General features: G+C 46.5%; 1 protein-coding gene across 7 annotated transcripts in view; it reads right to left on the bottom strand.

Moving 5' to 3' along the window:
* The window catches only part of LRCH3 (leucine rich repeats and calponin homology domain containing 3), a 104,372-nt gene that overhangs the window by 22,823 nt on the left and 56,765 nt on the right, over nt 1-24,784 (bottom strand). For 2 of the 7 annotated variants that reach the window (XM_063306274.1, XM_063306270.1), the window contains exons 9-15: nt 23,967-24,115; nt 14,216-14,292; nt 9,231-9,326; nt 8,680-8,731; nt 8,415-8,564; nt 6,668-6,715; nt 5,439-5,492 (exon numbers count right to left, since the gene is read on the bottom strand). In XM_063306274.1, coding sequence (XP_063162344.1) covers nt 5,439-5,492; nt 6,668-6,715; nt 8,415-8,564; nt 8,680-8,731; nt 9,231-9,326; nt 14,216-14,292; nt 23,967-24,115 — 626 coding nt within the window. The remainder of the gene's footprint in view (nt 1-5,438; nt 5,493-6,667; nt 6,716-8,414; nt 8,565-8,679; nt 8,732-9,230; nt 9,327-14,215; nt 14,293-23,966; nt 24,116-24,784) is intronic. The other 5 variants (XM_063306276.1, XM_063306275.1, XM_063306271.1 and 2 more) reach the window with 4 other exon arrangements.

Raw genomic sequence — 24,784 nt, 5'->3', positions numbered from 1 at the left:
TTCCACCTTGAGTTGCACCTTTTCACTATTCACATTCAGCATTACTGCAAACATGCTCCTGCTTTTCTTCAAACAATCCCTGATCCCTTTCTCCACAAGGCTGTTCTGCTACTAGGGAGAGGTAGGACTCAGAGGTAGACCAGGACTGATCCAGGGTCAAATCCCCACTAAGTCATGAAGACCTCAGGACGACCTTACGCCAGTCCCCAACTTTAGCCTGTCCTATCTGAGTTGTGCAGATCAGGAAGGCGGAGCGCAAGTGAAGTCAACCAAACATGGATAAAGCAGGGATGGTCTTGGTTTTCTCCACCATGCAGCTCTTAATTCCACCCAGGAATGTGACCTCCCTTGCTGCCAGTATGGACAGAACACTCTGCTCTTACTGGCCTCCACAAAGGAAAACGAGATGCCTCCTATGTTAAGAGATGCATCGGAACCGTCCCCTCCCCCCTTGCAACTTCCATGCAGCAACAGATGTTTCGGAGGCCCCAGAACCTCTGCTGCTCAATTCCTGGGGGTCTATCTAACCAGGAAGAACTGCAGCACGTGAACATGTTTCAGACAAAGGCCTCCTCACAGGAATGAGAGATGTCACTGCACGACCCAACAGTGCCCTCTCGGGTATTCAGCACTGCAGCAGGCACCAATTGTACGTGGATCTGCATGCATGCAAGGGTAGACATATTTCATGCCAGAAAGGACAGTAAATGAGAGAAGACAAGCCAGCCAGGCACCAAATGTTTAGAAATTCAAGACAGGAAGAAGGAAAAGACCTCTTGGAGATGAAGGAGCAAGCCAGAACCAAGCAGCTGTTCCGTTACTAGGGTATGTTTTAACAGCCACCTGGCTGGTGCAGGGCTAAACCTGGAAACTCATCCAGCAAGGAATGGGGTGGGTGAGATTCTGTACCTTCAATGAGGATTTGAAAAGGTATGCCTGAAGATTAGCCAGGAAAGGCAGTTCCTTTCAAATCTTTTCACAAGCCCTAGCTTTTTGACCTGACCCCTGTTATCTTCAACGCCCAGCCTGAAAAATGCAGAACTTCACTGCCTGGCATTTGCTTCCTGCGTTCTGTTGCTGCTGCCTTTGTTGTAGCTGAAATGCAAGGTATAAAATCAGCCGCTTCTGCTGCTTCTCCTTGTGAGAACATGCACGCTGACTGAAACACAGCCCTCTTTGCTTCTTAGGGATCAAGGTGAAACCATAATGAAGCGAAACCTGAATCCAGTGTGGTTTCAAATATCACCACGCTTCTTTCCAAGCTGAACTGGTAACGGTGAGAGGCAGGTCTTATTAAGGCGAATTTTCATCCCTTCAGCACGGAACGCCCTCCTGCCTGAGAGGTTCTCCTTAGAAGACCTTCCGGAGCCGCCTGCCCTATGCAACACAGTCTGAGCCGGAGCGGCAGTGCCAGGGTGGTGCTGCATCGGCCCTTCTCTGGCAGTCTTTCCGTGCTGCCTGCGGACGCACTGGCGGTGGGGCAGGGGAGCCCCAGTCAGTGCCTCCTTCAAATCCATCCCCAGTGCTTCCTCCTTCACCCTCATGCGTTTGCAAAAACGCACCCCCCAAACATTAGTCCTGAGCAGGCACGGAGGATGGCAATGCAGTTTGGCACAACCGGGGAAGGACGGGGTTAATTGCAGCTAAAAGCACACAATGCTTCCAAAGTGCTAATTTAGGCACAGCAACAACGGGCAACCAGGAAGCCTGCCGTTGGCCTCAAGGGTGGAGGGAGGGGCACCAAGCCTGCAACCCCATTTCTGTGCGTGCAAATGGCAGAACGTCACGCTGGCTGCAAGGACCGGGGGCAGCGCCCTACTGCTGGCTTGCCAGATCGGGTTTCAGGCGGCTTCCTTACCCAAGAGCTAAGATCATTGTTCAGGGCAGGAGAAACGTCTTGGCCGACCAGTCGCTGTGATGTAAAAAGGGAAGCGCAAAATAAAGGTCAGCCTCGGAGCGCTGACAATACTCCCTTATGCTGGGTGAGCCCTGCCATGCTCTCCCCAGCACAAAAGTGCCGAGAGAAATCTGGAAACCTGGTGCTGGAAATGGCTGGTGGTGCCCAAGTCCCATCTATCGCAAAAGCATTTGCGAAAGAGAAGTTAAGGCTGGATGGTCCCTTAAAAAGACCAACCGGGACATATGCATAAGCGGGCTGAGATAATAAGACCACATTACCACTAACTGCAAATCTCAGGGTAGTCAACCAAGCAAATCTAATACAGTTGTGTCCACATAAATCCTTCTTCAACAAAGTACATGAAAATCAGGGCAACAGGGAAGAAAGATGGGCTCACGGCCTACCATGCTTCCCAGGAGAATCCTAAAAAAGTGACACTAAACTAGAATTCAGAGGGGAGATTTAACTCTTCTGCTACCAGCAGAATTAGCGAGGCTGGTTCAGAAGCAGAGGATGGCTTAGGTGGAGACCTGCCAACACCATTTTTGTCATTCTAAGGACTATCCAGAGAGCGAGACTGTGCAAAACATCCCCAGTTGCTGAGGTGTGTTCCCAGTTCCTGCAGGCTGTGAGGGTCTGGATGGGGAGGAACAGGACGTGGCTCAGCCCTGCTAAGACTGAGTGGCCAAGGGTCTTAGGCCCCCCAGATCCGGGAGGGGCGGTTTCCATCTTTGGTTCTGGATGGGTTGCACTGCCCCGTTCAGACTTGGTGCGCAACCTGGGGGTCCTCCTGGACTCACAGCTCCTGCTCAAAGAGCAGGTGGCAGCTCTGGCCAAGGGAGCCTTTGCACCACTGTGTTTTGTGCGCCAGTTGTGCCCATTCCTGGACCAGGAGGCCCTGCTCATGCAGCAGGGGCAGCAACTTGGGTGAGTTACGGGGGCATCTCGTTCTGCCCAAGCAATATCTCTACACCACAAGCTGCACCGGCTCCCGATAGGCTTCCGGGTGCAATTCAAGGTGCTGCTGGTGACCTTAAAGCCCTCCGTAGCATAGGACCAGGCTGCTTGAGGGACCGCCTTCTCCCACGAACATCTGCCCACCCCACACACTCCCACAGGGAGAGCATGCTCCAGGTTCCTTCTTTCAAGTCTTGTCATCTTATGGGACCTAGGAAGCCTGCCTGTCTGGCGGTTAACCCCGCTCCCTGAAACAATCTCCCCCTTACATATGACAGGCCGCAACTCTCCCTGCCTTTAGGAAAGCCCTGAAGTCCTGGCTCTTCCCCCAGGCATTTGGGGTCGGTTGGGTAGAAGTCCCCCTCCGAGATTTGGATTTGCTCAGTGCTTGGTTGTCATTTTACATTTTAGCTCTTGTATTTATAAAGACAGAGCCAGTTCAGTGTAGCAGTTAAGGCACTGGGCTAGAAACTGGGAGGTCATGAGTTGTAGTCCTGCCTTGGGCACAAAGCTAGCTGGGTGACCTTGGGCCAGTCACATTCTCTCAGCCCCAGGAAGGAGGCAACGGCAAACGACTTCCGAAAATGTTGCCAAGAAAACTGCAGGGACTTGTCCAGGTAGTCGCCAGGAGTCAAGACTGACTCAAAGGCATGCATGCATTTATATATTCATTGTTTGTTGTTATTTTTATTATGATTATTGTGTGTTTATGTTGTACGCCACCCAGGGTCACACTGTCTGAGATGGGCAGCCTTATAAATGTTGAAATAAATAAATAAAGGCAATGCAACCGTAATACAACTAGTTTCTTAATTCAGTAGTCTATACTGGATTCCGTGAGCCTTCTGAAACGAACTGGCCCCGCTTTCCTGAACATGGTAAACCTTAACCATATTTAGGAAAGGGGGGGCAGTTTGTATCAGAGGGTTCATGCAAGTTGCTATCAAGCTTAATCAGGGCTAAGACTAAACCAGCTTTCTGTTCACTCAAATCTGGAACCACATTCTAGCCTTTCTATTCTTGCAGTGCACACAAGGAAATGCACTGCTGAAATGTAGCAACTTAGCCAAAGGTGAAAGTTTTTCCTTCCTTCCTTCCTTCCTTCCTTCCTTCCTTCCTTCCTTCCTTCCTTCCTTCCTTCCTTCCTTCCTTCCTTCCTTCCTCTCCTCTCCTCTCCTCTCCTCTCCTCTCCTCTCCTTTCCTTTCCTTTCCTTTCCTTTCCTGGATTGGGCTGAGAGCACCTGAGCTGACAATATGATAGCATTTAACCAGAGAGAAGACAAAAAAAACCCCAGCAATAACACTGAAAGCATGCAAAGCCGAAAACATGCAGGAACAAGCAGAGCTGAGCTATTTTCTACAGCAAAGAAACTGGATTTCAGTAGCTATTTTTAAGTTCCCAATGGAGGAAGGAAATAGCATAAAACATGGAAATAGTGTTACGTGAAATGTTGACAATCTTAAAAATGGGGCCTGTGCTAGAAAGAGAGATCGCGCCACTGATTTAAACAGTGAGGCAACAAAGTGTTTTAATCTTCATTAGACAGACTATCAACAAAACTAGTGATAAACATCAGTGATTGAAATGAACTCTACACGCACATACGCACGGACGGACGCATGGAAAACCTACAGTGAAAGTCTTTTCACGTCTTCAGAAGATGACCTGGATAAATATAGAGCAGTGTTTCTCAACCTTCGCAACTTTAAGACGCGTGGACTTCAACTCCCAGAATTCCCCAGCCAGCCATGCATGGCTGGCTGGGGAATTCTGGGAGTTGAAGTCCACGCGTCTTAAAGTTGCGAAGGTTGAGAAACACTGATATAGAGTATTGCACTCAAGCACAGGGAAGGCAGCCATTCCAAATCTAACTTGCCATATCACAATACCAAAAGTAGGTGGTGGGCAGAACAGCTGGAATGTACTGGACACTTGGGCACTTGTTAGTGACATGCAAAATGTTTTTGATTTTTAAAAACCCCTCTTTGGGCCCAGAACACTGTTTTAAATTTGAAGCAACTGCGCCTACCTTGGCAGGGGCACCCCAGCGAGGTTCCAACCAGTGTAGAAGTATTTTGAGCTCAAAAAAAAAAAAAAAAAAAAAAACACTTGAAGGATGCTCAGAACACCCCATTTCAAGCTCAAAAAGCTCTGCACTTGGAAAAAAAAACTGTGCATCCCTAGCGCTTGTACTGAACGGGCTATCCACCAACTGTCCATGGGATGGATAGGAATTTAAGTTGCAGCTTATAGCATTAGCTCTTCTGAAGCTGATTGGTATGCTATGTTTCCAGGAGGACGTATTGACAAAACAAATTCCTAGCAATGATCTTGCAGATTCCAAGGGTCGAATCAGAATTGAAAAGCTCACAAAAATGTAGCTGTGAATGTCGGCTGCAGCCAGCTCTAAAATAAGGATTTACCAGAAAGGTGTTCTTTGGAAAAAAACAGGGCAGCCATGTTTTATGCTATTTGGGGTTGCACCGATGCGCTGCCTAATCTGAACAAAGTCCACAGGGCATGCTAATTCTGATCTAGGACGCCGACAGATAAACAGGCTGTTGCGTGCAGCATTCTTACCACCAGCAAGGCACTATCATCAGTGTGGTGAGACCTTCGGGATGGAAAGGGACACTGGGAACGCGGGAGAGATGGCAATGTCAGAAACAGAGAACACCACAACACAATATGCAGACAAGCACAGACATCTGGAATTAACAAGGCTTTCTATGCGGAAGGCACATGGCAGTAATCAGCCAAGTATAAACGAAACTGTGAGGGGGGGAAACCCCATTTGCTCCTGAATACGTCTCAGCGTTTAACCCATCTGCAATTGATTCCGCAGCTGGGGTTGCCCCCCAAATGTAGCACAATTCAGAAAATTCCAATCTTTCCAGCCAAGAACAAGGCAATATTTAGGAAGGAACACAAACACACAGACACAGTTTGGGAGGAACTGGACCAACCATGAAAGGAAAAAAAAAAAAAAAGGACAACTGAAATCAGGCCAGAGTCATAGGGAGCAGACTACTGGAAACCCTTTCCTATATATTTGTGTTGTATTGGGCTAAATGTTTGATCGGCCACCCCGTGACGTCAAAACCATTTTCCACTAGTAAAATTAAGAAAAAAAAAATCTGTCCGATGGGTGTACAAAAGCTTACTGCAGGGAAAAGGCAAATGTCAGCAGGGAGAGACTGGAGCTGAGACTCAACTAATGTCAGCCTTGAGGTCTTGCAAGGTTTCAGGCATACTGTGGTTGCTTGTGAATTCAGAGAAGAGCACATGCTTGTGAAGCCATTAGGGTGTGTTCTGAAGCAAGTGCATGTGCAGGGAAGGAGGAGGTACAGCAAACAGAGCCGAGCTGTTTGAGGCTGTCAAGCAGCGTAAATGGAACAGCCTGGTGGTTAGTGGCCAACCGCCCTAGATCTCAGGAGCAACCATGACGTTCATCAGAAAAGGAGCATTCATTATTAATGAAATGGCTAAAGAGTTGGGACAGGACCGGCATCTTCTCTTGAGTACTTCCAGTAGACTGTCTGCTCCAACTACCATTTCAAGGAAAAAAATCTAAAATAAAGGCGCGAGGAGGGGAACGAGGGCTTGATAGCAAACAAAGGCATTGCTGTTAGAGCCCGTGCTGCGCTTTCACGCCAATCCCATCTGCTTTTCAGGCAGTTCCGCTGACATCCCAGGGAGGGCGTTCCCCGGGAAGTGGGCTTATCGTCACAGCCCTGAGGGGCTAATGTCTGCCTGTGAGGAGTTCGGTAGCAAAGACAAAACAGCAGTGAATGCCTGCCCATGCTTACCTCGTTCTCCAGACAGCCTGGCTTCCGTGGGCTCTGGGATGCCTTCTGCTTTGGGGACAATAAAAAGAAGCTGCTGAAAGGGAGGGTGAACTAAGGACAGCGTCGAGTTAGTAGGGTGAGGGTGGTGGGAATGATAAAACGGGTGGCGTTTCTGGAAATTTCACAGAGGGCTTGTTTCAAGCAAAACAAATCGCTTTAATTGTTGTGCAGAATTTGTGGCTTAAATGAGTTCAGTCATTCCCCCCTGCCCACCATTTTCAGCTTCCATTACCAGGAGAAACAGTAGCTGAATGGTGGAGCGTGACCTTTGCATAGAGATGTTCCTCAGCGTCTCTTGGTAGGAAAGAGAAAGATCTCTACCTGAAGCTGGCAAGCTTTCTGCTGGCCAGTATTGACAGAGGGCTAACCCCACTCTCTTCTAGCCCTGATGTTGCCTAGTTGGGTAACATCTGCCAGCCAGCGACCAGTCAGAGAGCACCAAGGACTCCACAGCTCAACCCTGAGCTACAGAGATTCTCTTCCGTTGGTAATATTGACAGTAACAGGCCAATATTCCAACTCAATGTAAGATGGTTTCCTAGGTTTCAGCTGAAACCCACGTTCCTCAATTCCACCATTTTTGTTGTTCCTTTCCTGCCCCAGGAGGGTTTAAGCCACTCCTGGAAGGGATCACGCAGCATGGGATGGAGAATGCTCCAAAGAACAGGGTGACAACTGGTGAACTAATTTATGGTAAAATGCTAGACCTCAAGCGAAGGGAAGGACCTATTAGGGCAATTATCTTAAGCACTTTTTGAAACACAATTGGGGTTAAGAGATAAGGGAAAAAACCCACTTCTGTCAGTTGGCAGTTGAGTTCAGCCTGCTCTTGGAGACGTAACAAATCGGGGCGTGACTTATACTCCGAATGGGGTGGGGGTCTTTGCATAAAAAACACTGATCAGGAGCCAAATCTCCAAAGGTGCCCGTCTGTCAGAAGAGAATCCCTCCGACCAGGGATCAACCCTGTTGCACCTGCACAGATTTCTGCTACCTGCACCATGGCCAGAGCAGTGATCCCCAGCAACCTTGTTGTCAAATGAGAGGTATCTGACTCTTATCAAGCCACAGGCTGGAGGTCAAGAAAAGCAGGCAGGGATTGAAAAACTCTAACACGTGGGAACTTCTTGGGCCCTAGAACTCAGCATCCATTAACACAAAAGCCGTTTACAGTTACTGCTTTACAGTTTTTAGCCAGGTTTTTAATGATATTAACCTGAACAGCCAAGCGAGAGAGTCTGTATAAAAAGCAGGCTTGCAATCTTATCTACCTCTTAAGAACAGGATGGAGAAAGAGTGGCTCTGTGGCCACATATAGCCTGCCGACATCCATTTGGTGGCCACCAGACACCCCCACTCCCCTGAGTTTGAATGTTTTTGTATATCTACTTGGAGTTTCAAGGGACACAATTGTGCTTTCAGCCTTGCAGAAGCTTCGGGCATTTAGTTCAGCCCTTAGAATTCCTTAAGGCAGTGTTTCCCAACCTTGGCAGCTTGAAGATGTGTGGACTTCAACTCCCAGAATTCCCCAGCCAGCATGAGCTGGCTGGGGAATTCTGGGAGTTGAAGTCCACACATCTTCAAGCTGCCAAGGTTGAGAAACACTGCCTTAAGCCTTCTCCTCAAATCGCCTCACCCATTTTGGGCCTGCAACTTTTGCCCTGGTGTGGCCCTTGAGCCAACAGATGTGGCTTCAGAAGGTCCTTACTTTGACAAAATCAAGAACAGCTTCCTTCTGAATCTGTTTCGCTTTCCTCTTCTCCTCCTCATACTGCAGCGCTGCCAGCTGGGCTTCCCTCCGAGTCCACTCCACTAAGGGCTCACGCCTTCTGTGTGGATCAGCCTCCATGAGAATAGTCTGGGGGAGAAAAGTCATTTGGGACAATGCGCTGAAACGAAAGCAACAAGGTGCATCCTTCAGCAGATGGCAGCATGTTCCCAAATGTACAAGAGACACACCAAACGCCTGTTACCTGATTGTGAGTACTGGACAACGACACAAAGTAAGCCGAGTCTCTGCAGCCTCTGGAGGAAGAAAGAAATTTATAGGAGGCAAGAGAAACACGGGGTGTTACAACTCTAAGCCATGTCAGATGTTCCACAGAATGGAGCATTTACACCAGTGTTTCTCGACCTTAGCAACTTTAAGACGTGTGGACTTCAACTCCCAGAGTTCCCCAGGCAGCATGGCAGCCTGGGGAACTCTGGGAGTTGAAGTCCACACGTCTTAAAGTTGCCCAGGTCGAGAAACACTGATTTATATTATGCTCACAGTGATTTAAGCCACAGGCTTGGGCACTCCCTGGGAAAAAGGACTTACCACACATCACACAGCCCTGCACAGAAACTGTATGAATTGTTAGCATTCAAAGTTTTCTTTATTCATTATGCCTGTCATTTGCCCAACAGCAAAACTCTGGGCAGATGATAAAGTTATTGAAAGTATTTAAAAAAAACAAACAAACTGTAAAATGGTGACTCGTGCTTTATTTAGCAAAGGGTATTCTTCCCTTCAAATCCTTACCTCTCTGACCGATCTAAACAGCTCCTTGATCCTTGCTGCCTCTCCCTGTCGTGCATTAAACTCAGACTTTCAGGTCGTTTTAATTCATCTGCATCTCTGCAAACACATAAATACCACAGAAATAAGTCTATGGAAAGAGTATTACGACGCGAGTAGATAAAACATGCTCGCAAGATACCACGTATCTGTTATGCTACTCCCTTTTGCTGTAAACATTAGGAAGAGTGCAGAAATGGAGTAACAAATTGTAAAGCCAAAGAAATCGAAGGTTTGACATAAGGGAAAAAAAACCTAGTTTATACTAACCTCATTGACTGTACCTCTCTCTCCTTTTCTATCCTTGTTTCCACCATGTCTACGCACAGCTTTACACACAGTCTTTTGCTCTTCAAACTTCTCTCTTTCCGAAAACTTCGTCATCTCCCTCCAACCATGACTTCCTCCATCTTCCCCTTCCTTTCCAGCCACTCGCTCTTCCTTGAGATATTTCTTTTGAGAACCAGTCCTCATGTGTTCTCTCCAGATAACTGAATCACTTCAACATACCTCTTGACTAGAGATCATTCACCTTTGTACCCAATCCACATTCGTTCTTCACCCCGTCTCTTCTTGTCGGACCACACGCACTTCTCAAGGTACCTCATTCCCACTGCATTCACCTCTGATGTTGCTCCTAAGGTACCCAATTCTCACTTCCCCGCAACGAAGTGGGCAGACACACGCTCTGAGTCAAAGCCGTTTTTGCTTCTTTCAATAAACCTTTTATGACAGACTGCACAACACCCCACGACCTTTCTACCGGTATTTTACATATAATTTCTCCATTTTCCCATCTAGAGTAAATACTCCACCAAGACCCACATACGCAAATTCATTTACTCGCTCCAGTTTTTTTTTTTTTTTACCATTTATGTACAACTTGCAATCATCACTTCACTTTCCTTGTAAAAAACAGCTGTCTTAGTCTTGGACAATTAATTTTTCAGATCTTACAGTTTAACACATTCCCAGGCACACTTAACAAATTTATCCCCCCCGCTGTGTGCCGCTTTCTCTTTTATGTAAGGGAGCATTCTTCTAATTGGCGTGCACGGTCGCAGTCTTTACAAAGGCATTAAACGAGTCACACACCATTCCGTAAACAAGTCAGGTCTAGATGGCAATGCTCCTTCAATTGTACCATCCACACAGGGCGCCTCCCCATTTTTCAACATTCTCACAGCATTTGTGACTTCTTTTTCATCCATTTTTTCTTAGCGACTAACATTTAGTGAGTGGGGGCTATCAGGGTCTGGGAAAAGGAAAGAGGGCAGGGTAGCTATTCATACACAGGCCTACTGACCCTGGGTTAGTTCCAGCTTTGCTTCTGATGCGGCAGTGCTTCCCCAGGCCCACAACTGGGGGTCCTCCTGCATTCATGACCCCTTCTGGAAGATCAGGTAGAAGCCCTTTGCCAAATCCAGCTGGTGTGCTGGTTGTAGCCTTAGCTAGGACAGGGTATACTGAGGATGGTCACTCAGGCCTTGTCCTCTTTCACTGGGATTACTGAAGTTCACTTTACGTGGGGGCTGCCCTTGAAGAAACGTCAACCTGGAAACTTCAACCGGTACAAAATGCAACGGCCCATCTGCTTATGGGAGTGTCCTGTTACGACCATGCAACCTTGCTACTAAGTGAGTTGCACTGGCTACCAACATGTTCCTGAGTGGAATTTAAGGTGCTGGCCAATTACCAATAAAGCCCTTTATGGCTTAGGGCCAAGGTGTTTGAGAGGCCACCTTCCCGAACAGATCAAGACCTTCAGATCTGAGTGGACAGAGAAGGTCCCCACCTATCTTGAGGTTCAACATGAGAGGTCACACAAGCAGGTGTTCTCTATGTAAGCTCCCTTCCTCTGGAATACCTTGGCCACCAGGGAGAGGATGGTCCCCACTCTCGTGGTCTTAAGACCTGGCTGTTCTGGAAGGCCTTTGGAGACTGACTTTCTACATTGTATGTACTGTTTTTATTGCTTTACATTGGTCATGTGTTACTGCCAATGTACATTTCGATGTAATTTGGACTGAAGTGATATATAACTCTTACAAATAAAAATAAATGTATAGCATTAGATTCAAGGTCATTCTTCCACTCAAGACAAGTCCTTTCAGCAAAGTTAAGAGAACCAGATTTAAAGAGTTTATGTCTTATGATTCAGTCAGCATCTTAACTGAGCAGCAATACGAAACCAGCTGCTGTGGGAAATGGCATTTTTAAAGACGAACAATGATGGGATTTCTATGGAAACACCGGATTTCACATTGAAGTAATCCATGAGAGCTACCCATCACTAGCTGGACCCAGCTGAATGGAGAATATTGACAAAGAAAATGTGTTAAGTACTGTTTTAAATAGTGCAATGGGTGCACCACTGGAAGATCTGAAGGATCAGACTGGGCCAGGTTGCCCTGGAGAAAACCTATCTATGTGATTGCTAAGAGCTGACACCGATTTGATGGCACATAATAAATCAAATCAGTTTTAAAAGTGTATTTGCACTTGAAGTAAAAAACCTGCAAAATATTAAAAACATTTGCTATCTCGCTTTCAAAATTCCAAATACACTCCTGGTATTACTCTTAAGAAAATTAGTTTTCCTGGTAAGCCTGTCCATTAAAGTAAGGTAACAGAGAAGCACAGATTTCAAAGCTGGCAGATGCCTCAACTTCGTATGGCAGCTGGACATACCACTACTGAATTAAACTGGCCCATGCTCCCCCTTTCACTGCAATTTAAAAAACTGTGGGAATGGGGCAGGCGTTTCTACACGTAATCCTCTCATGAGGAGTGGGCATCACAGAAGCTATGCGTTTATGGTTTTTGCTTATTTACAGATAAACAATTTGAGCATGCAGAAAGGAGACAGACCAGCACCCCAGAAAGTATTTAAAAGTTTATGGAGCAAAACCAGTTCTCACCAAGCACACCACAAGAATGGCTGGTCTCTGCATCAGTTCTGACAGGTGCTGCACCTCCCACTATTTCCAGATACAGTAAAACCTAGATCTGACTTGCATTACATCAAGGATTAAGGAAGTTTTACCCTGCATTGGTTGACCTGGTGTATTTTTATACTGATACCCAACACAGATTGTTAATAAAAGGCCATCTTAGACCAGCATCCCACACTTTTGCTTGTTCTAATTTAAGCTTCTCAGATCCTGGGTCAGGACTGGCACCATTGTTACCATTTTTGGTTAGGTAATTAAAAACTCTTCCACCGTAGCTTGACTTCCTCATTTGCTCTTAGCAAACTCTTGTTACATCTGAAATCAGGTATGGGGTGGGCAGTATCCTCCCTTTTCAAGGCTTCCGTTTCATAACATTCCACAGGGAATAACGTATTCAATCATCCTTTCTATTCCAGCAAGCTGAATAATCATTTCTGAAACCCTGCTTGCAAGGCCAGCTCTCCCCCATCCGGTGCCTTAAGGCGTGCTGGAGGTCCCCGTGGGAAACCTCATACAGCCCTGCTCATTGTAAAAAGCTGGAAGCAACATTGCCATATATGGTGAATCAGAAGGCATCTCTGTTGTTGGACTATGATTTCCTTTTTCTGCCTCAAAAAAAGGCAGTAAGGTAGTCAGGTTATATCAGTCGCACCTGTTGCAGAGAAAACATTGCCCATCTTTCAACCAAACCAGTCTGCTTAGTCTGGCGCGCGCACGATGTATGCGCCTTCTCTCCTCCTTTGGTAGCTGCCTTTTCAAATGTGATGGGGCAGTTTTGCACACGCCCTGAATTAAAATGCTTCTTTTCTCTACCTTTTAAGCAGGCAAGGCTATGCTAGTTTGGGTGTAGTATTGGGATGAAATGATCAACTGGGATGGGGATAATACAGGGAGTCCTCACTTAACAACCATTTGTTTAGTGACGGTTCCGACTTACAGCAGTGCTGAAAAAACCCACTTACGACTTGCGACTGTTGCAGTGTCCCCACGGTCACGTGATCACGATTTGGGCGCTTTGCCACCAATTTGCCTTTATGACTTGCAGCGTCCCATGGTCACGTGATTGCCATTTTTGACCTTCCCAGCCGGCTTCTGGCAAGCAAAGTCAATGGGGAACTGCGTGATTCACTTACTGACCACATGGTTCACTTAAGCCTGCAATGATTCACTTAATGACTGCCACAAAAAAGGTCGTAAAATCTGGTTTGATTCGCTTAATGACCACTTCACTTAGCAACTGAAATTCCAGTCCCAATTGTGGTCTGTAGGCAGAAATCACGTGGACAGCTGGTTTCTGGATCCAGGAAGGAGATGCTCTGCCTGTCTGGGAGGGGCTGCAGTGCTGAGAGGCAGGCATAGTCCCTTGGCAATGCTCACAGAGTTGTCAGCTATTCCGGGAGTGAGTGCCTGGGCTGACAAGGCGTGTATTTACCAGTTGCTATAGCAGTGACTCTGTTCCTGGACCAAAAGCCATCAGTTTAGCCAGGACGACACCTCCCTCGTTACCCATCTGAGCTCTAGGGAGGGCTGCTGTTATCCGTGGTCAGATAGGCAGAGTTGGAGAAGGCAGCTTGTCCACCTGACCTCAGCTGCTGAATCCTGCTGCTGAAAGAAGTGTGCTGGCTGCTGCTTTGCATTTATGCGCTGTACTATAGTTGACTTTTTTATAATGGTGCATGCTGCCAGGGGACCTAGCGCATGACAAACAGAAGACAAATATTTGAAATAAATAGCCTGCTTTAGCACGTATCTCCTTTCAGACCCATAGCTACCAATAAAAGAGGCTAGATGTGGTATTTCTAAAGGTAAGAAAGAGAGAGATGCAATGCACAGAGTAGAAGGAACTTCACAATTAGTTTCACAATGAATTAGGAGCTCTACAACATGATGCTCCTGAGTAACACTAATTTGGGGATTGGGTCTTAAAAATGCAGGCTGGGAATCCTGTGTTACACATGAAGTTTAAACTGTCTCTTACAAAATAAAAGTTCTCACCTATTTTGATGGAAGTATTTTCTTGCATCTTCTGACCTAGGAAACTCTCGGTTGTTTGTAGGTTTTACCAGTGAACCCTTCACAAAAGAAAAAACAGAATACTAAAATCAACATTTTAGAACACTTGCAAAGCTCCCCCGTCTGATAATAACTGATAATACCTAGTCTTTAAAATATCTGAATAAAAAAGAAACTTTTTCAGCAAGCAGATAATGAATTTAAGTTTGTTTGTTTGTTTGTTTATTATTCAAATTTAATTACCACCCATCTCCCCCAAAAGAGGGACTCTGGGCGGTTTGCAATAAAATCAAACTATGGCCATAAACGTTAAAATCTCATAAAAATCAAACACGTAACAATTATAAAATGCAATAAATAAATATAAAATCCAAGAGGCTATAAAATTCCAAGCTGGTGGGAGGGCCTCTAGGGTGCGAGCCATCCCCAAGAATGGTTACCCACTTTCCCGCCCCAGGCGAGACGGCAGAACCAAGTCTTCAGGGCCTTCCGGAAGGTCAGGAGTGAAGGGGCCTGCCTCACCTCCAGGCAAGATGTTCCAAAGGGCGGGGGGCACTGCAGAGAAGGCCTGTTTCCTGGACCCTGCCAGATGAAATTCTCTTACAGACAGGGTCCGTAACATGCCCTCTCTGTCTGACCAGGAGGGACGGTTTGATATGATGGGGAGGAGATGGTCCCTCAGGTAGCCTGGCCCCATGCCAGGTAGGGCTTTAAAGGTCATAACCAACACCTTGAATTGGACCCAGAAGCAAACTGGCACCCAGTGCAGCTTGCGTAGCAAAGGTGTTATATGTGCTGACCTAGGGGCACCAAAAATGGCCCATGCAGCTGCATTCTGGACCAGGAGAAGCGCAGTAGTCTATATGGGAGATGACCAGGGCATGAGTGACTGTTCGGAGGGCCTCCTGATCCAGGAAGGGGCGTAACTGGCGCACAACACAAAGTTGCACAAAGGCCCTCCTGGCCATGGCTGCCACCTGCTCTTCAAGCAGGAGCCGTGAGTCCAGGAGAACCCCCAGATTACGCACTGAGTCTGTCTGGGGCAGTGCAACCCCATCCAGAATTAAAGATGACAATTTCCCAGAAGCTGAGGAGCCATCAATCCACAGCCACTCCGTCTTACCAGGGTTTAGCTGAAGCCTGTTGTCCCCCATCCAGGCCCCCACAGCCCCCAGGCACCGAGAAAGGGCAGTCACTGCATCACTTACTTCACCCAGGATGGGGATGTATAATTGGGTATCATCAGCATACTGATTATAGCTCATCCCCTGGTGACGGATGATCTCACCCAGCGGTTTCATGCAGATGTTAAAAAGGAGAGGGGAGAGTACTGATCCCTGTGGCACCCCACAAAGAAGGGGCCGCGGGGCCGATCTCTCCTCCCCTATCAACACTGACTGGGATCGGCCCTGGAGGAAGGAGGTGAACCAGCGTAAGACTACACCGCCCACCCCCAACCCCCTGAGCCGTCCCAAAAGGATACCATGGTCAATGGTATCGAAAGCCGCTGAGGGGTCAAGGAGAGCCAGGATGGATGCACTGCCTCCATCCCACTCCTGCCAGAGGTCATCCATAAGTGCAACCAATGCTGTTCCCGTCCCATAACCGGGCCTGAAACCTGACTGAAAGGGGTCCAGATAATCCGTTTCATCCAGAATCCTCTGGAGTTGCAACGCCACCACCTTCTTGACCACCTACCCCAAAAAGGGGAGGTGGGAGACTGGACAAAAATTGTCCAGCACAGTTGCTTTCTGTATGTTAGTTTACAAATGGCCACTTACCCTGCTCATGAACAACTCTCGTCTACAGCCTTAAAGCGGGGACGTAAATATAGAGACGCAACTATGAACATTATTAAAGGCACTCTGGACATAGAGACACTTCCAACAGAAGGTAATCTCTGTAGTCAGAGTCGAACTGTGGAGTCCTTGATGCTCTCTGAGCTTGGCTGTTGGCTTGCAGACATTTCATTACCCAACTAGCTAACATCATCAGTGTGCAGCTCAGAGAACACCAAGACCTCCATAGATTAAAACCACCCAGCGTCCCTCTGTTGTGGGGGAGATGGGCAGTGATAGAAATTTGAATGAATGAATGAATTAATTAATTAATTAATTAATATAGATATATATATATTCATTCGTGTCTGATTCTCGGAGACTGCCTGGACAAGTCCCTGCAGTTTTCTTGGTAAGGTTTTTCAGAAGCGGTTTGCCATTGCCTCCTTCCTAGGGCTGAGAGGGAGGGACTGGCCCAGGGTCACCCGGCTGGCTTTGTGCCTAAGGTGGGACTAGAACTCACGGTCTCCCGGTTTCTAGCCTGGTGCCTTAACCACTGCACCAACCTGGCTCTCACTCCATAGATCTACTTCTTCAAAACTGGCAAAGCATTCTCCCACGTCCCTCCCCTTAGAGAAATGAGTCCGCTATTTTTCAGGAATGGCAAGGCAAGGCAAGAGGAGAGTTGAGTTGACTGACGTTAGGTACGAATTAGTGCCACTGACCTGCCAGCTGCACTAAGTTCAGCACTGCTGTGTGTACAGTAGGTGCTCATATCTCACTTGCCATCTTCAGTTCGCGGGCGGAATTAAAATAAGCTGTGTAACATGGTCCTAAAATGGGTTTGTTTACATTTTTGCAGCAGTGCTGAGGTATCCTGCCAGAAAAAGTTTCCCTTCTGCTGAAGCTGCTCCTACAAGCCAGGATTCCTCTCAGCGATAGAGCTGGATTTGCAAGCGGCAGAACCTACAACTGCCTATAAACAAGGGGTCTCTGGCTTGATCGTCTTGTGCCTCCTTCCAGAGCAGCAGCCACAAGGCAGCTGGCCCAGACAGCTTTATCTCACTGGCCCACACGTCCCCCAAAGACATCGCGGCTGAGGTTGGGCAGAATGGCTTTAGCTGGAACGCTGCCAAGGGAGCAGTGCTTCAGCTAAGTTGGGCATTCTCCCAACACGGGATGGCTGTTCTGCCACAACCATTCTGTGCAGGGAGGCAGGGAGCACCGAGTGCCTGGTCCGCGAAGGAGGCGGCGATCGGTGCACTGGGTCCCCGTCATCTCCTCCGCAGAACAATGGTGCCTCCTCGCCTAAAACTCTGCCCTTCATCATCACAGTGCCCGCCTAGAGAGGTAGAGGACGGATCAGAGAATCGTTAGTTGGGAAGGGTCATTTGGGTTGCTGAGTCCAACCCTTTGCTCAGGACAGGAGTCCAAATTAAAGCGTCCCTGACTGATGACTGTCCAGCCTCTGTGGAACGCATCCAATAACGGAAAGTTGACCACCACTTTGGATCCTTGGCTCCGCTGTCACACTGCCCTTGCTTTTAGGACATTTTTCTTAGCATTCAGCTGGGATCTAACTCCCTGTAACTTCATCACATTGACAAGGAAGGCCACAATTTTCTCAGCTTTCACATACAGCTGTGAAAGCTGGATTCTCAGAAAGAGTGGAAAAAATAAAATCGATGCCTTTGAGCTGTGGCGCTCGAAAAAAAAACGTTGAGGATGCCTTGGGCCACAAGAAGAAGAAGAAAAAAATCAATACTAAATGAAGTAAAACTGGAAAAAAAACTTCACTGGAGTGAAGTTGAAATACAAATATTTTGGGTACATCATGCAAAGGCAAGGAGAAGACCCAGATGCTTGGAAAAATCAAAGCCAATCAAAAAAGAGGTCAACCGAAACAGTGGCTAGATAATATCATTGATGGGAGAACTTACAAGAACTTGAAGAAACCGTTACTGACACACAACAGTGGCAAAATAATGCCCGTTGGTTCACAAAGTGATGGAAACAAGTGAACAACTCAACAACCACAAACTTAAATCTGCTTTTCTGCAGAATATTCTCAGGAATGAGAGAAAAGAGTGACATCCTTTTAGCTATTTGACCAGTACAATTACACTGTGTGCACAATTATTAGGCAAGTGAGCATTTTGACCATATCATCATTTTTATGCATATTTTCCACCTCCGAGCGGTATCAACCTGCATGCTTATTGGATATAAGCGTATCAGGTGGTATGTATTTGTGTAATGAGGGAGGGTGTGGCCTAAGGAGATCCACACCCTATATCAAGGTGTGCATAATTATTAGGCAGCTTCTTTTCCTCAGGCAAAATGGGCCAAAAAAGCCAAAAATTGTAAAAAGTCCTTCAGAGGGATGCAGCACTCTTGAAATTGCTAAGATATTGGGGCGTGACCACAGAACCATCAAACGTTTTGTTGCAAATAGTCAACAGGGTCGCAAGGAACGTGTTGAGAAAAAAAGACGCAAATTAACTGCCAAAGATTTGAGAAGACTCAAACGTGAAGCTGCCAGGAACCCATTATCCTCCAGTGCTGTCATATTCCAGAACTGCAACCTACCGGGAGTGCCCAGAAGTACAAGGTGTTCAGTGCTCAGAGACATGGCCAGGGTAAGGAAGGCTGGAACTCAACCACCACTGAACAAGTCACACAAGTTGAAACGGCAAGACTGGGCCAAGAAATATCTGGAGACAGATTTTTCAAAGGTTTTATGGACCGATGAGATGAGAGTGACTCTTGACGGACCAGATGGATGGGCCCGTGGCTGGATCAGTAATGGGCACAGAGCTCCACTTCGACTCAGACGCCAGCAAGGTGGAGGTGGGGTACTGACATGGGCTGGTATGATTAAAGATGAGCTAGTTGGACCTTTTCGGGTTGAAGATGGACTCAAAATCAACTCCCAAACCTACTGCCAGTTTGTAGAAGACGCTTTCTTCAAGCAGTGGTAAGGGAAAAGTCTGCATCTTTCAAGAAGACCATGATGTTTATGCAGGACAATGCTCCATCGCATGCATCGAAGTACTCCACTGCGTGGCTAGCCATTCAAGGCCTCAAAGATGGAAGAATAATGACATGGCCCCCTTCCTCACCTGACCTAAACCCTGTTGAGAACTTGTGGGCCCTTCTCAAACGGGAGATTCACGGTGAAGGAAAACAGTACACCTCTCTGAACAGCGTCTGGGAGGCTGTGGTTGCTGCTGCGCAAAAAGTTGATCGCCAACAGATCAAGAAACTGACAGACTCCATGAATGGAAGGCTTATGACTGTTCTTGCAAAGAAGGGCGGCTATATTGGTCACTGATTTTCTGTTTGAAATGTCAGAAATGTTTATTTGTAAATTTTGAGTTGTTTGTTTATTATTCTCACTTTAACAGATGAAAATAAACAAGATGGGGGAATTTTCGTTTTTCATTTAGTCGCCCAATAATTGTGCACACATAGATATGCTCCTAGGAACGCCAAAACCTCACTTTTACTTTCTTAAATATTCAGGTTTGAGGTTTATTAACATTTTGGATTGACCGAGAGCACTGTCGTTGTTCAATAATGAAATTCCTCCTCAAAAATACGACTTGCCTCATAATGGTGCACGCAGTGTATATTCCCTTCAGCCCTCTCAGTTCATTCACTGTCTTGTCAAATGACTTAACTTCATTCTGATTGCTGTTCTCTGAGAGCATTCCAGTCTGACCAAATCCGTCTTAAAACCTGGGTGCCTGGAACTGGCACGACACTTCAGATGGGGGTCTGACAAGGTCAGAAGAGAGTGAGTCTATTACTTCCTGTGACCGGGGAACAACACTTCTCTCGAAACAGCCTGAACCTCTTGTGCTTTTCTCCATGCTCTGAAGGAGAAAGCTGTCAGATGAACAAATCAGGAATTTTCCGGAAGGTCACACTGTGCAGTGTTTCTCTCCAAGGGATACCGGGATAATCAAAGTCTCCCATCACTACTAGTGTCTCTTCGGAGCACCTCCAATTTCCTTTGGGAAGGCGTCATCCACCTCTTTTCCTTGGTAGGGTGGGCAGTAGTAGATCCCAATAATTCATTCGACTTATTTTAAACTAGAAGCTATCTACGGTATCAGAAACCGTATTCGTATTTATTATTTTTATTAAACCAATCTGTATTTTCAACCTAGAGTGCAATTCCTCCTCTCTTTCTACTGCCTCTGTTCCTGTTGAATAAATGGTGTCCTTTGGTTGCTATATTCCTCCCGCAGGAGCCCTCTCACCAGATCTCCATAAGCCCGTTCTGATTTTTTCACAAGCGGGACATCAGCACGTGCAAACGTCTCTATTCTAAGAGGCTTCGGTGCGACGAGAGCTAGAGGTGTGCAAAACATTCCAACTTGGAACGCTCCAACTCCACAATAGATTGTTCCACCATTGAAATGGGCGATTCCATGTGTTCCGGGAGTGGTCCAAGCCCAGAAACGGACCACTCCAAACTCAAAAATGGGGGTTTCATCGCTGTATTCTCTTCAAGTAGACTGAACTCTACAGCCGACCGACTCATTTGCAATGATTCCATTCATTGTTTAATGAAGAACTAGTGTTCTCTTGCTGACCATGTTTGATTTTTTAAAAAGGGAACTTGTGTTTCAGTAGCCCGGGGTGTGCTGCTGAAGGGTGCCTTGAGCGGAGATGTCTTCCTTTTGGCTCATTACTGGGCTGGCAGAAGTAATATATGGTCAGGGGGAATCTGAGCTACTGCAATTGCAAGGATGGAAATTAGAAGAAATACAAAGGGTCTTTTGAGCCCCAACTTCTGAACAAGTAGTAATTAAGTTGGGCAACAGACATGGTGATATTATCCCACAGTGAACAAAAGACTCAGGAGAAAGGCTGGCCCACTCAACTGAAAGATCATCCGGGTAATTAAGGAACAGCAAGTCTCACAACTACTTAAGATTAAGAGAATAACGGAGGCTAGGTTGGATCCTGGGTGCAGGGATGGGATGTAAAACGAAATATCGCTGGGACCCTGGAAGAGTCACCAGGGGAGAGAAACGTTGCCCCAAAGGAGTTGGTTAGTCCAGCTCCGTATTAGACAATGACAAAGACAAAAATTTGGGCACAGGACATGCTGACTCTAAAGCAGAGCAAAAGATTATCACGTGCAGAGCTTGCAGCCTGATGATCCAGGCCTCCTGCTGTATTTGTTGCAGACTAGAGCCGTGAAGGAGCAAATGCATTACATTAACATTTCCTAAATTTGATTTTAGGCTTATTAAGAGCTGTTTCATCTCCTACCATCCAGACATTCACAGCAGGGGACACTTTGCCCTCAATATGCCTGAACCGTTAAGAAGCCAAAACCACTGAGTCTCCTCCATTAATTTAGAGGGCAAGGAAATAAAAGTGAATATTGAATCGCATACTATCATTTCATCCCCTTCCAAAAGCTGCAAAATCACCTTATAATTAGTTATAGAAACTTTAAAACAAAGCTTATGCGTCCGCACTTGGGAAACACAGCAATCTATGTGTCCCTCCTTTCTCTGTGAAAACTATATATAAAAGCTAGCACCAAAAGATTTTGTTTGTTTTCTATCCTGCCTTTATTAGTTTTATAAATAACTCAAGGTGGCGAACATACCCAGTACTCCTTCCTCCTCCTATTTTCCCCATAACAACCACCCTGTGAGGTGGGTTGGGCTGAGAGGGACTGGCCCAAGGTCACCCAGCCGGCTTTCGTGCCTAAGGCGGGACTAGAACTCACAGCCTCCTGGTTTCTAGTCCGTTGCCTTAACCACTAGACCGAACTGACTCTCAGATGGCACACAAAAACACTGTGAAAACTTTGGCTATGCCAGCTTAACTATATCTGTGAAAAAGCAAAGTATTACATACATGTCTGCTTCAGTGGCTTTACACAGCGGGACCGTAGCCAAAGATACTTTTTTTATGGGCTTTTCCTATTCGGGAGGGGGGAATATGTTACAGGCAAGAATATTTTTGCCTGTTTTTAAAAACTGCAATAACGAACAGACTTCAATGTCAAATCCAGGGGCCATTAATCTGAGCTTTCTACTAGGTGTTAACAATTGCTATCTGGCTCCTCAATTCCCACTCCACAGTTACTCAGATATATACTTAAAGGTGCACAAGAGGCGTCGCTGTAAACACTCATCCCAAAACCTGTTGACCTGGAGCCAGGATTACTGCTGAGAACACACGCCGGCAAGGACCTCTCCCCACTGGAGGACCAACTGGGCAGGCCCTGGAGCAGCCGTTCCCCCTTCAAAACAAGATGGAAAGCCGCCATATATCAAAGATAAGCCTTTCCAGCATGGCTGAACTCCCTCAGCAAGACCAAAGCTTGGTCCGTTGTGAGACTTTTGAAAAGCTCACTTTGGCAAATGTTTCTAGTATTTAAAGTACTGCAGTGCCATCAACACAACCAGACTGTTCTTATCTGGCTCTAGTTTGTTTCTGCCAAGGTTTGCATTTAATTATATGAACACACAAGACAGGGCCATCTTTTTTCCATTTCTAGGAAAGGGATGCATCTTTCAGTAGGACCAGCAAAGGCGCCTGAGCATCAGGAGCGAGGACACTGGAGCCACTGGAACTTTTCCATTCAAATACCCTACGGCCAATATCAACCAATAAAACTGTTATGGACACAACAGTCCTTTGTTCAAGCTTGCATTCTAAGAATAAACTCCCAAACCGACTGAATGACTTTATTTCTCAGAAAGAAAAGCTGCAGTTTAGAAGCACATCTTCACGTCAGCCTTCCCTTGGGCTTCGGAAGTTCCTGTGACAGCACATGGGTGGGGCACGCTTGTGACCTAGGAATCCTCCACCCCACACCTCTCTAAAATGTTTTTGAACCTGAAGAGAGGCACCCCAGCCTCTCCTTAAAAGGTACCTTCTTTCTTCATTATTTTTTAAGTTCGTGGCAAACTAATTTCACTCTGGGATTTGAGAACGGGCAATGCGGAAGCTGCCTCATCTTGGAAAAGGCTGGGCTGCATACCTCACCATTCTTGTTTTCTTCACCGCTACCTTATTAAGGTAACAGGTAATTTGACACGCAAAACAACAGTCATCATCATTAAAGTCACTGAGATGTACAGTAGCACACCCACTCCATAGTTCATGTGGACAATTTTGCCTGTACACATTCCGAGAGCCCTTTCATAAGAAGCAGCACGATGTTGTATTCCCTGAAGTATGCATCTATTTTCTTTGCTGGCTTTGACCATGATTGAGGCTGCTGAGCATCATTTGCTCTTGGTAAGAATCTGAAATAGAACTGTAAATAGTATCCCAGCTGAGGACTGAAGGCAATAGGGGTTCTTATCTGCTAAAGCCCAAGACAACATTGTGTATTAACGACTATTTATTCTTGTTTTATTGTAAACCGCCCAGAGTGAGACGGGCGGGGACTAAATTAGAAATATAAACAAACAAACAAACAGCTGTAAGATTAGAACTACAATGACATCCAAGCCATTCTGTGCAAACCAAAGGCCACATAACAATTAATTAGAAGGGTTGCCGTATTAAACATTTGGCTCCCCTGTTCCTCCAAAAAGTCACTGTTGGGAGATTAGCCAGGAAAAGTAACTATCAGGCACAGAGCATCTTTCAAAACTGCCCCCACCTCCACTTTACAGATGTTGTTCCCAGAGAGATGGCTGATTAGGCAACATTGGGCATGGCCTATCAGGCAGAATCACATAAAGCTCTGGTTACAGTCAAAGGCAGCACATGAGAAGCAATGCGTCAAGTCCACTGACCCCGCAGTAGGACTTGAGTTGCTCAAAGGACGGTTAGAAAATCAGCAATGTTCCAAATCTGCTCATTAAAACCGTCAGACAAGAGAACTTAATTCAGTTGACAGCAAAGGGCCTTTCGCGGGGCTTGCATGCAAGGACACACACCAACCAATTTAAAGGAAGCACCACCTCATGGGAGACTCGCCGTTGTTCAATATAGGCCATGAATTGTGAGCTGAGGCTGTCTGGCTCCGTGCATTTGGCTTGCCTCACCTCTTCCTCCTCTTCTTCAGTGGCACAGCTGTCAATATAGTCGATCTGATCCAGATCCTGCTCCACTGGACACACAGGAGGGAAAGAGTCATGAGATCAGGCAGCAGAGCCAAGCGGGATCATGCGGCAGCCAAAGTCTCCATAAGGATCACTTTCGCACAGGAACCCCCAGGTTTTGATGCTCATTCAGGATCAGGCTGAGAAACCTTGTGCTGCAGGCTAGCTTTTGTAAACACTGCAAAACCCTTATCTGGGTCTCTATGAACAGCAGTGCTGCCAAAACAGAAACTTTCACTGTTAAAGATAAACTTCATCCACTGAGGATAAAGAAAAACCTGCCAAGCTGGAGGGTTTAATGGCTACCAATGTAACCAGAAATGAATGTTTTACAGCAGTTCGCAGGCAGAGCCCAGGGGTGGGTCGGTGTTGAGGAATAATCCTTGCTTTGGCACAGAAACCTTGATTTATCAATCATTTGGGAGTAACAGGATTATCACTTGGGGGCAATTCTAAAATTAAGTTTTGCAGAATGTGGGCTGATCCAGCTTTTTATCATCAAGGGCTTTAAACAACCTTTTACAGCAGCGGTTCCCAACCTTTTTGGCACCAGGGACCGGTTTCGCGGAAGACAATTTTTCCACAGACGTGGGGGTGGGACAGTTTCGGGATGATTCAAGCGGTTCCTCTTTTTCCTGACCTTTTATTCTTTTTTCTTTGCGCTGTTTGGAGATAGC

The sequence above is a fragment of the Candoia aspera genome, chromosome 6, assembly GCF_035149785.1.
Source record: "Candoia aspera isolate rCanAsp1 chromosome 6, rCanAsp1.hap2, whole genome shotgun sequence".
NCBI lineage: Eukaryota > Metazoa > Chordata > Lepidosauria > Squamata > Boidae > Candoia > Candoia aspera.
Note: the sequence above shows the minus strand (reverse complement) of the source record. Positions and strands in the feature narration are given on the sequence as shown.